This window comes from Ochotona princeps, chromosome X (genome assembly GCF_030435755.1).
Source record: "Ochotona princeps isolate mOchPri1 chromosome X, mOchPri1.hap1, whole genome shotgun sequence".
Classification (NCBI taxonomy): domain Eukaryota; kingdom Metazoa; phylum Chordata; class Mammalia; order Lagomorpha; family Ochotonidae; genus Ochotona; species Ochotona princeps.
Window position 1 is genome coordinate 3,106,345 of NC_080865.1, and position 13,213 is coordinate 3,119,557.

Here is a 13,213-nt window from a genome sequence, read left to right on the forward strand (position 1 = left end):
AGTCTATAGCCATTTTAAGGTGTATAGAACCTGGTTGTATATAAACTAATAATTGAAATGTCAATGTAGAAGTCACAGGATGTGGTTCAGAACTTGCATTCTTTTTTTTTTTCTCTTTTAATACATTGGTTACTCAATACCGTATCAACTAATTCCATAATGTTATAAATTGTTACTGATGTTATGTCGGGGCTTTTAATTGAACGGGATGATACTCCGCTAGCTCTACCTTCAGACCAGAGATGGTCTCCCCAAGAAACTGTTGAACTTATCTGGACAATAAGATGCTGGACTTTGTGCTTGGTAGATGCTTGCAATGAAAGAATCTCAACTGAACTTGAAAAAAAAAAAAAAGAAAAGAAAGAGATGTTACAGAATGCTGCTTTTCAATGTTCCAGACAAAAATTCCATAACATTTGGGAAAGATCTTTTGTGGATATTCCTTCAGGTTTCACGTAGTCAATTTAAAATGTACAATGCTTAATGATAAGAATGTTTTTCCTGTGAGTTGAATGGTAGCCAATGTAAGTAGCTTTCTTGTTTAGATGTAAGCATAGAAGTACATGCATGCATTTGCACATTGTGTGTGCTCATAAGTGCACCTAGACACACATCCATACAATGTGGGCTAGCAGCTGCTGCTAGGAAACATTAAACAAGCTACCAAATGGTGTTTAAATTCTCACTTTTCTTAGCTAATTGTTCAGTTCTTGATTTGGTTCTCATCTCTTACTTGCTGGAAATATTTTCAAAACCCTCATGTTTGACATAAAATACTCTGTAATCAATCAAGGAGGATAAAGAGGAAGAAAGAGTGAGAAGAGAAGAGAAAGAGGGAGAAGGGATGGTAAGAAATAAAAGGGAAAATGGAGAGAGAGAGAGATTCTGCCTTTTAAGTAAGTAATAAAATTAATCTTTTAGAAAAGAAAGAAATGGAATCCATCACTGACTTGTGTACCAAAAATATTTAAAAATGAAAAAGAGGTAGGTGTTTGGCCTAGTGCTGAAGTTTCTTGTTAGGACACAGGCATCCCATGTTAGAGTGCCTGGATTCAGTAACTGGCCCCGGCTCCTGACTCTAGCTTACTGTTAAGCCAGACCCTGAAAGGCAGCAGTGATGGCTCAAGTAGTTGAGTTTCTGCTACTCAAATGGGAAATCTGGATTGATTTCCAGGCTCCAGGCTTCCACTGCTTGTACAGGGCCATGTGGGCATTTGGGGAGTCAGTCTTAATCACTCTCCCTCCCTCCCTTCCCTTCTGCCTCCCTTCTTTCTCTTATATCTCTCATGTAAGTAAAAGAAAATCTTTAGTTAAGTATAAGAGAGGCTGGCATTGTGGCTAAGTTTTACCAACCACCATCTGTGATGCTGGCATCCCATATTGGTATTGGTTTTTGTCCCAGCTGCTCCACTTCTTGTCCTGCTCTCAGATATATGACCTGAGAAAAGCAGCAAAAGATAGCCCAAGTGCTTGGACTCCTTCTACCCATGTGAGAGACTCAGGTGAAGCTCTTGGCTCCTGGTTTCAGCTTGATCCAGTCCTGCCTGTGGTGGCCATCTCTAGAATTAACCAGCAGGTGGAAAATCTCTCTCTTTTTCTCTTCCTCCTCTTCCATCCTGCCATAACTCTTTTGAATTCAATCAATAAATCTTAAGAATAACAAAGTGTGTATAAGAGACATCCTGTGGCAAATAGGAAAGGAGGCCTTCTTAAATTTTGAAATTCAAATTCCAAAGACTGAAATCACTAGCTTTTCTAGGATTATGATGAATAAATGCTAAAAAGATAGGAATTACACAAAAGAAATTCATGGCCTCTGGAGGCTTGAGTTACAATCTTGGCTTGCATAGAGGGTCTTGGGGGTATCAATCTTCAGTGGAATCTCCCCCTGTCCCATTTATATAGAGGTGGCATTTCACAGGCTCCACATACATTACTGGGGCTGATGGAGGGTAAATTTGGTTAGAATCTCATGCCCAATATTTGAATGGTTTACTTTTGCCCCTAATTTTCTTTTCCCTGCTGTTGCTGCAAAGTTAGCTAGACATGAAATTTTGAGGTAAGACCCGAGCTCACAATGACTTTATTTCTTAACATCCATGAGTTATGCTACCACACAGATCATATATTATTCATTTTGTAGAAATGGAAGTGTGTGACTCTTGGCAAAGTGTTTGGTTTAAGCTTTGTGTTAGGCTTACCAAGAGATAAGAGATAACATTACTCAGAGTTACCCATTGTGGAGAGATGATACAAGTGTGATACCCTTTCTTTAAGGATGGACTTACAAGAAAAGATAGGCCACAGAGATGTCACAAATATTTTGATTTATAGCCTAAGCACATTCCTTCTCTTCATTCATCCATTAAACAAGTATTTATTTAGCACCAACTATAGGTAAGGTTCTGTTATGGGCTTTTGAGAAATGTCAATGAACAAAGTTCTGTTCCCACTTGAGCTTAAATTTTAAGCAGTGTTGAGTAATAATACAATAAGTAAATAAGACAACAAGTTAAGTGGTAAGGAGGAGGAACAAGATTAGAGGGGACAGGAAATTGGATTTGGGGACAAATTGCAATTTTCAATAGGGTTAGCCTTCTTGAGATAGTTCCCAAGGAGGAAATGATTTGCTTGGGATCTGTTGACGAGGTATTGAGTGCAGGATATGATCCCAGGTCTGCATCACATCCTCGCCCTTTCCATCTTAAGAGATAGATGACTGGAGGATGATAGAACTCTCAGGAAGGCCATGATGCGCATAGTCTTCCCCCACTCAATAAGGCAGAGCGTAGACAAGGAACAGGATCTAAAGAAATTGAGGTATGTGGCTGGAAGGCTTGGGCTGAGCATAGCTTTTTTCCAACAACAGGCTCCAAAGCTGGAAAGAAGGCACATCACTAAGGGAACATACCAAAGAACAGCGACTCTTCAGTATCAACGTCTTAGAAAGGGAGCATTTAGCTATAACTTGCAGAGCTGTTAAGTCTCTCCCAAAGCATACTTTTAGAAACTGGATTACTTAGAGCTGCAGACAAGCCTGAGCTACTTCTTTAAGGATTTATTTTAGATTGAGGAGATTTAAAAGCTGAATCACAAATAGATTTTTGTTGACTAGGTCATATTAAAAGCTGCAATTCTGTAAAATGTTCCTGTTTTCTGGTTCCAAAATTTTCAGAGGAAAATGTGGTAGATAATTCATCTTTCATGCAATTGCCACCCAAAGGTTCCTGTATTTCACAGGATATGGTGGTTTGGAAAAGGAGCAGATATTTTCTGCTATGGGATTGGTTTCTCCAACAGAGGGTCCTTTTTTATAGATTTATTTTGCTTATGAGCTCCAGGATCAAATCTATGCTATAACAAGTTAGAAATCATTCACTTTACTGGGTTTGCCTAAATAGGAAAATGAAATGCAGAACTCATGTAATAGATTCTAAAAGGAAAGCTCACTTCTTAAAAAATCCATTACCCTTGGAGAATCAAGATGGTAGAATAGGGTAAAGACACATTTAAGCAGACACAGAATCACTAGCCAGGGTAAAGCAGAGGGCATATTTCAGAAAATAGGAGAAGACAAACTGACAGCAGAGGGGCACCTGGAGACTGATGGACATGAGAAAGCAGTAGAGACAATGGTGTGATGTTGCAGTGACCAGATTCTGTAGTGGCAGTCAGCAAGCAGCAATCTGAGCTCCACCAGCAGCTGGCGCTTCCACCAGCAGCCAGGTGGGAAGGGGAGTTCACTGGGAGCTCAGGAGGTAAATCCAGGCAAAGAACTGCCTGTCCTACTGATTTGCTTAATTGGATCAGGAGCAGAGAGAAAACAACAGATCCCAAATGGGCTGTGCAGGAACAGGGTAGATGTCATAGTCCAGGCCCCCTACAAGAGCTGCATTGGGTACCATTTTGTGTAGGAAGGCAAAGGAAAAGTGTTTGGGATGGGACTGTGCTTACACTAAGCTGGGAGTGAACTTATTTCTGGCACAATGCATTGCACCAGTGTGGCATTCTACAGGTTCCACCCAAAATAGGTCGGGGTAGCCCCCAGACGTAATGGCCAGCATATCCAGATCTCTACCAGTGGACATCAGGCACCATTTTGTACAATGTGACAAAGGTTTTGAGATTATACAGACAACAATGAGCTCAGAGTAAACTCATTTCCAGCTCAGTGCATTGCACTGATCATACAGGGAAAATAAAACTGACTTAGGCATCCTATGGGTCAAAATAGGTCTGGGTGGTCCTCCGACCTAATGGCCAGCAGTTTTCAGCAAGATCAACACCACCATGGTGTCACCATAAAGCTGGGAACTGCTTGAACCAGAAGTGGGTGAAAGGTTGTACAGACAATGGTATAGCCTCAGTATGGGCTCACAGAAGATGGAGAGTGGTGAGCCAGGAACTGGAGCTATGGAGACCATGGTGGAAATCTTACACAAGAGCCTAGACCTGAAACTTGCTCGAGGGAGTAGCACAAGTGACTACAAATGAAGAACCTGGTATTAACCACAATAAGTATAATTTAATTGTAGACCTCTGGGTAACACAGCTTAGAAACTTGACCTAAGGAGAAGAGTCTGCTAACCAGTAAAATGACCAAGAGCAAAACAAGAGACAGAGGCACAATGAGTGTTACTGAAGACTCCCCTACAAAGGAACAAAAGCCTTTGCCAACCTCACAGTTAGTTGAGGAATACATGAAGGAAATGGGGGATGCAGAATTCAGAAAACTCATTATAAAGCTTATCAACAACGAGAAGCACATACAGGAGTTCAAGGAATTTAAGGAATTGTCACACAGGAAATAGCAACACTGAAACAAAATCAAGCCAAATTATTGGAAAGGAAGTTTGCAATAGAGCAAATCAGAAATTCTGTAGAAAGTCTCAATAATAGAATGAATGAGGCAGAAGAAAGACTCTCAGAATTGGAAGATATTTCTTGCCGCAATGGGGAAATAATCAAAAAGCTGGTAGCAGAGCTGAGTCAAGCTAAAAAAAAAAAAGTATTCAAGAATAAAGAGATACTATTAAAAGTTCAAATATCAGAGTTATGGGAGTTCCAGAAGGTGCAGAAAAAAGAAGATGGGTTTAAAAATGTATTTAATGAAATAATAGAGGAAAACTTCCCTAATCTGGAGAAAGAATTGGGAAACAACATCCAGGAGGGGCACAGAACTCCCAACAGGGTTGACCAGAAGTGATCTTCACCACGACACATGATAATCAGGCTCTCTTCAATCAAACGTGAAGAAAATATCCTTAAATGTGCATGTGAAAATATCAGTTGACCTATAGAGGAATGACAATCAGACTCACAGCTGACCTCTCACTGGAAACTCTATAGGCCAGAAGAGAAATGGAATGGGAGCTTTCAATTGACTGGGATGATACTCTGCTGGCTCTGTCTTCAGACCAGAGAGGGTATACCTAAGAAGCCGTTGAACTTGACTGGACAATAAGATGCTGGACTCTATGTTTGGTATACACTTGCAATGGGGGAATCTCAACTGAACTTGAGCTGTGGTTATGCAACAAGGTGGAGGAATCCACCATGGTAGGAGGGTTTGGGGAGGGGTGGGGAGAACCCAAGTACCTATGAAACTGTGTCACATAATACAATGTAATTAATGAAGTAAAATAATAAATAATTAAAAGAAAAAAAAAGACATATTCCAGATTCTAAAAGCAAACAATTGTTGGCTCAGAATGACATACCCTGCAAAGCTTTCCTTTGTCGTTGAAAATGAAATAAAATTCTTCCACAGTAAAGAAAAGTTAAAAAAGAATATGCCTCTTCCAAACCTTCTATACAAAGGATACTTAAAGATGTTCTCTTGACAGAGAAGAGGAATAGCATCCACCCAAACCAAAGGCTATTGGGAAGAGCATCCAAGTAAAATAGAAGACTAAATCAAACAATGAACAACCCATTGCTAAAATTACAGGACCAAATTACCACCCATTCATATTAACCCTGAATGCAAAAGGCTTAAACACATCAGTCAAATGTCATAGATTAGTAGACTAGATTCAAAAAACAAAACCCTTGTATCTGTTGCCTACAGGAGACACATCTCACCAATAAAGTTCAGCAGAAACTATATCTCATGGGTTTTGATGTTTTTATTTTCATTTCTTCAAAACAGTTTTTTTCCTTTCATGTTAAATTCTTCACTGACTCATAGATCATACAGTAGCATCATTTTCTTGAAGAATGTTCTTGATTTTCTTTTTCATTTCTTCAGCGACACATTAGTCATTCAGTAGCATATTATTTAACTTCATGGCATTGTAAATTTCTATTTTTTCCTGTTGTTTATTTTGTATTGTGACTTTTCATTTAAGAAGATGTATAGTAACTGTAATGGAGACTATCATATCCAGATGTGAGGATACAATGCAGTATGTATCTCTATTTCTGGATCAAGGATGGGCTCCCAATGAAACTGTTAAATAGATATTGACAATAGAATGCTGGACTCTCTGCCATTGTCCATGCCCACAATGATGGGCTTATGACTCTTTATAAAGAACTATACTATTATAATAATATAGGGGAAATCAGCGTGGGTGGGAGGGAATTTGAAAGGGAGTAAGGCAAATCCCAGAGTCTCTGCAAACTGTATCAAATAATAAAAATAATGATAAAATGGAAGAAACATTAGCTTTTATACCTTTGAATCAAAGAAAAATGAATGTTAAATATATGTTGATTATACTGTTGATGAGGAATAGGCCAAGAGATTTGCCATAGTGACGTAAATATCTATGAATAGCTAACTCCTTGGCCAGTATTTATTTTAATTCAAACATGTCTGACCATAGGAGCATTATATTTCAGTTTTGCATAAGACAAAAGAGAAAGATATATGCAAAAATTTATTTTCATAAACATTCTTTATCACACACTATCCATTGTCATATATATAACATATGCATATTATTACATAGGGCTATATACATAAAATCATGTATACTGTACTTTCAGGGTAAGTTAAGAAGTTATACAGGGGTGATTTTGGCTGTAAATGGTTTGTATCTCATGTAGAAATTGAAAATATAATTCCATTTTAATAAAGCATAACTCCCCCCATTTAATACTTCCTCCTTCATTATACGCTTCAGGTCCAGTCTTGTCCCCTAAACCTGAAAGCAGGTTGTAATAATCAGAAATGACTCAGTTTAAAATGCAAGTTTTATTTGTGCCATAAATGCCAGCCAAGTAAAGGGATTCCATTCTATCTATTCGTGAGGTAGTGTTGTACCAATGTTGGAATCTTAGGAGGGTGGTAAAAGGAGACTTTTGAGGTGACTCTTCTTTCCAGGGTTTTAGTTCTTACCTCAGTCGAGCATCAAAAACTCTGCAAGTGTCCAGGCTTTGTCCAGTTGTGACAGATGCTATCATTTCAGTATAGTTTTCTTGCAGCTCTGTTTTTCTCTCCACCTCACTGGTTTCCCTCTCATTCCTAGCCCCCCACCAATACCAAATCTATGGATGGCTGTACAGCCTGGGCTGGTGGAATGACTATTTCTGTTCTTCTCAAGACCTGATTTTGAGCCGCTAGAATAAAATGCATGGCTTCACATAGATGCCTGCCTTTAGGTGCCCTCCAAAGAAAGATACGGAAAATATAGACTCTCAGCATCCTTGGCTGTTAGAACTTCCCAGTGCTTGACAGGTCATCTGGCCCAAATGCCTGCTTTTAAACATTTCAGAAATGAGACCCAGAGAGCTTTCTCCAGGTCAGCAGCCTCAGTGACAAAGATAGTGTACTTACTGCCCTTTATGTGCTTATAGAAGTTTAAATAAAGAAGTGTTGTACATTGATCAGAGGCACAAAGAAAGGAGCGTCTGACTTTTTTTTATGAAAAATATTCTTGGAATCTTGGGTCTTCGGGCCTGGCTGTCATGTTACCTGAGTTTGCCTCTTCTGGCCACCAAAGCAAATGTTATTCTATTAAAGCACTTGCATGTGCTCACGTTGAGAATGTATTTATAAAGGGGCAAAGGGTTAGTGGGGATGCTTTAGGAGAAATTGGTGGATAGTCAGATTTTGGATTTGTGATAGGAGAGAGCATGTTCAGAGGACAAAAACCCAGGTCAGAGCCCTAGCAGGGAGACCTACTTTATTAACACCTGCTGTGTATTCATTGTAAAGAACCAATTTCTCATGAAAATGAAGCTGTTTTAAGAAGGAGTAAAAAAAAGGTAGATTCATCTATTGTGATGGAATTTTTAAAGACAAAGGTAAGGGCTGATTTATTATAATACATATTACTACCTTGGTTATTGTGAATTATTGATGATGAGCAGAAAGGAATTATTGTAGAAGGGCTTTCTGGTGGATATGAGGATGAAACAATTTTGAAAGAGGAATGAAAAATAGCCTGGGGCGCACCTTGGATGAATGTTTCCAGCAACTGAGCTGGAATCTAGAGAACTAGACTCTCACTTGTAAGAAGCAACCTAATCCAGTTTGTTGTTCCAAGGTTACTGATATTCTGTGGAGTGATCCCAGAGGCAGAAAAGGCTGTTATCCAAACACAGGTCGAGGAGGGGGCTGCTATTTTGGATCAGACATTACTGCCAAAGTTCTTAATAAATATCAGTTGAAGATGCTCATCAGATCTCATGAATGCAAGCCCGAAGGGTATGAAATCTGCCATGATGGAAAGGTAAGCTAAGCCCGTTTGTGGTGTGCTCACAGATGCCCTGCCCCAAGCAGGAGCTTTTCTCTTTGTCAAGCACATCTCAAATGCCAAACCCATGAGATTATGTCTTCCCCATGGTCAAGTGGAAATCAGAGACTATGGAATTCATATCAGTTGTTTGGAGAGGCCTACTTGTCCCCCACCTTAAGAGATGCTGTGGTATGTTTTTCCCTGATCCTCCCTGATCCCAGACACAGAAAGCCAGACATATGACACTTAACACACACCATTCTCTGACTGTGCGGTGACTCCAAACAGTGACGCAAAGTTATAGGTAGAGTGTGTGAAAGGCGGCAGCAAGTCCAGTTTGCTGTCTCCCGCCTTCCACATGTTGTCCTTGCAGAGAACACAGCACCACACACACCTTCCTTTCAAACCCTTGCGAGGTCATCTCCAGCAACTTGCTTGCTATGATCTGTTTAGATTCCAACACTAAAATGGACTTGTTGTGCTCCTTCAGTGTTGTATGAAAAGGCCAGCAGAAGTGAAGACTGAGCAACTGGTCTCTTGTCCCAAGTTGTCTTGGGAACACACCGCCCAGCCCCCCGGTTTTCTTTAGTGAACAGCAGTGAATACAGATTGAGCATCCCAAATCCGAAAATCTGAAATCCAAAATTTCTTGACCTCCAACATGATGCTTAAAAAAAGTTTCAGGTTTGGTGCACTTCAGGTTTTGGATTTTTTTTATTAGGGAGCCTCTGTTGGTAGAGCCCATGCAAATATTCCAAAATCCAGAAAACTTGGAAATCTGGATTATTTCTGAGTCCAATCATTTCACATAAATAGTATTTTACCCATACCAAATTGCATAGCATCTCTTTCTATGCCAAATCTTGTCTTTCCTTAAATATGTTAATTCATTTTAAGCTCATATTAACATTGCAAGAAGGATAAGTGTTATTTAGGGCTCCTTTGTAATAAGAAAATGGAAAATAGCAGTATTTTGTCTGAATTGATATGCTCATTAGAACAATTCTGGGCCCAAGTTATGCTTTCTGTCATTGAGAGTTACTGTCCTCCCATATTCTATTGCAAATATGTAATATTTGAATGTTCAGATATTACAAGGAAGAAAATGGGGATTTACCCCCTTGGAAAAATCAAAATTTGCAAGACCAAGCATCAGAAAGGCTTCTAAGATCTGGTATAAAGTTGTATACAGGACTGCAGGGCCATGCATGGGAATCATGGGTGAGTGACTAGGAGTTAGCATGCCTGGAAGACACTGAGTCAAAGCCTTGTTTCCTTCTAGTAGAATCACAGGAAATCACATCAGACTTGGATAACCTGAGAGATTCTATACTTTTTAAGATGCTTGCACTTTAAGAATTAAACTGTTTCTGATAATGACCTCTTGAGAACTATTATGACGGAAGCATGACTTTCTTTTTCTGTAATCAGGTGATTACGGTATTTTCAGCTTCTAACTACTATGAGGAAGGTAGCAATCGAGGAGCTTACATCAGACTGAGTTTTGGTTTGAACTTTCGATTTTTCCAGTACCGAGTCACTAAGTCAACATCCCCAAAGCCTCTTCACCAAAGGTGCGTATTCTCTAAGAACACTGAGCGCTGCAATTAATGACTTTTCCCAAGTGGCTAAGAGCAGTCATGTGAGTGAAGAGAACCACTTTTGGGTTCCTCGTTGGTATAAAGTGGAAATCATTCCAGATATCACATGGCAAATGCACCTGCTTTTGAAAGCCAAAGAGCAGTTTTTAATTCATACATCTTCCTGAATGGATAAAGCAGCATGCACTCAAACATGACTGAAGGTAAAGAGAAGAAACTGCCTGCCATACCTGCTCCACAAACAGCCTTGTCTGCTCTCTCCCCTCCTCTCCCAGGCTGTGGATATGATTAAAACAGTGGAGTGTCTCTCTTCCTGTGACAGCAGTGACGGCATTCAGAGTGTGTCTTCCTTTTCTTCTTTTAACATTATCTTTCTTTTACATTATGAAATTTATGTTTGTAGTTAATAAGAGAAAATATACTGTATAAGGAAAATGTTACTGACCTTTTTCACCCTTATTGCTTAATAATCCTTTTTTTCACAGCAACTAAAATTCATAGACTCGCCCACCCTTCTCTTCGTGCCCTACAGAAAATAGGCAGTTATCTATTTATTGAACAGATTGCCTTTGCAGCACCTACTGTGTGTCAAACACTGCTCCAACCACTGATTTAGATATAGCAATACAAAAAAAGGACAAAATTCCTTCATCAGGGCCCAACACAGTAGCCTACCAGCTAATGTCCTCTCCTTGAATGCTCTGGCATCCATATGGGTGCCGGTTCTAATCTCAGTGGTCCTACTTCCCATCCAGTTCCCTGCGTGTGGCCTGGGAAAGCAGTCGAGGACAGCCCAGAGCCTTGGGACCCTGCACCCATGTGGGAGACCTGGAGGAAGTTCCTGGCTCCTGGATTCTGATTGGCTCAGCTCTGGCCGCTGTGGCCGCTTATGGTGTGAACCATCGGACGGGAGATCTTCCGCTCTGTCTCTCCTCTTCTCTGTTTATCTGACTTTCCAATTAAAATAAATCTTTTAAAAAATTCCTTCTTCAAATACATAGCTCACTGCAAGTACAATGGACAATGTAGGTAAGGAACTCATCCTACTACTTGATAGCAAACAAACAAAAACAAAACAAGAAACATGCCAATTTAAATATGCCAATTTAAAAATGGGAAAGGGCCTGAACATTTTTCTAAAGAAAACATACAAATGATCAACATGTATGTGCAGTATCACTAATCATCAGGGAAATACAAGTGTTTAGCATGAAGTTTATGCACTTAAAAGCTGCAGTTCAATTATCTTAGGTATATTTATATTCTATAGCCATCACCTGTATATAATTTTTTAAAAGATTTATTTATTTTTATTGGAAAGGCAGATATATAGAGAAAAAGCTCTCTGTGCACTAGCTCACTCCCCAAGTGGCCGCAATGGCTGGAACTGAGTCAATCTGAAGCCAGGAGCTTCTTCCAGGTCTCCCACGTGGGTGCAAGGTCCCAAGGCTTTGGGCCATCCCCGAGTGCTTTCCCAGCCCACAGGCAGGGAGTTGGAAGGGAAACAGAGCAGCCAGGACACAAACTGGTGCCCAAATGGGATCCCAGTGCATGCAAGGAGAGGACTTTAGCCACTAGGCTATTGGACCAGGTCTACCTGTATAAAAATTTTAAAATGTTATTTATTTATTTTTGAAAGGAATGATGATGCAGGAAGGAAGCAAAAGGGAAGAAGAGTGAGAGAATGAATATGAATCTATCATTCATTGGTTCACTTCCCAAATGTCCATATTGGATGGGGCTGAGCTGGGTCAAAGCCAGGAGCAAGGAACTCCATCCAGGTCTCCCCCATGGGTAGTAGTGGCCCAAGTACTTGAACCATCTGCTGCTGCCTCCAAGACTGCTCATTATCAGGAAACTGGATGGGAAGCAGAGGTGGGACAGGATGTCAATATGGGCTGCAGGCATCCCAAGTGGTGACGTAACCTGCTGCATTATGATGCCCCCCTTTCCATAATTATTAAACATTTTTACTACCCTAGAATGAGAACTTACCCACTAACAGTTACCTACCAGTTACTTCCTCCCATCACAGCTCCAGGCAGCCACTAATCTGTTTTCTCTCTATGGATTTATTTATTCTGGACATATATATAATTAGGATCACACAGTTTGTGATCTTTTGTGACTGATTTCTTTCTCTTGGCACAATGTCTCTGAGATCCATTCCTGGGCATCCCAAGTGGTATGTTAACCACTGTGCATAATTGATATTTACACATTGATCTTGTGTTGCATGATCTTGATGAACTTGGCTATAAATTCTGATAATTTTTAATGAAACTTTTGGGGTTTTCTATATGCAATATCCTTTAAAAGGAGAGAGAGATTTTTTCCTAATGGAAATAGTTACACTTCGTTTTTCATCTGGATGCATGTCTTGCTTTTCCTTGCCTAATTGCCATGGCTAAAATTGTGCAGTACTGTGTTGAAAAAAGTGATCAGAGCAGTTCTCCTTGTCTTGTTCCTGCTCGTAACCGGGGAGTGTTCAGTCTTTGACCACTAAGGATGCAGTTCACCGGGTATTTTTTGGTAGATGGCCCTGAGAAGGTTGAGGAGTTCCTTTCTATGTTTAGTTTGTGAGTGATGAATTTTGATTCACACCTTTTATTCTGCTTCTATTGGGACGGTCATACAATTTTTCTCCTTTATTCAAAAACTCTGATTGATTTCAGATATTACACAAAACATTATTTTAGAATAAATGCTGCTGCTGATGGTGTGCAACCCTTTTTTACATGTACCTACATATAGTGTTCTAGTATTTTATCGAGGATTTTACATTTATATTCGTAATATATGTATAATATATGTTCCTATATTTATAACAGAAATATGTCTAATTTTCTTATCTTTTAGCATCAGGGTACAATTGGCTACTCATCAGTATTCTCTCCTCTTTTATTTCTTAGAAAAATCAAACAT

The 13,213-nt window shown here is 39.7% G+C and overlaps 1 protein-coding gene across 2 annotated transcripts in view; it reads left to right on the top strand.

Annotated features, from left to right (window-relative positions):
- The window catches only part of PPEF1 (protein phosphatase with EF-hand domain 1), a 115,987-nt gene that overhangs the window by 94,038 nt on the left and 8,736 nt on the right, over positions 1–13,213 (top strand). For both annotated transcript variants that reach the window (XM_058658443.1, XM_004597502.3), the window contains 2 exons: positions 8,496–8,681; positions 10,119–10,261. In XM_058658443.1, the coding sequence (XP_058514426.1) occupies positions 8,496–8,681; positions 10,119–10,261 (329 nt within the window). The remainder of the gene's footprint in view (positions 1–8,495; positions 8,682–10,118; positions 10,262–13,213) is intronic.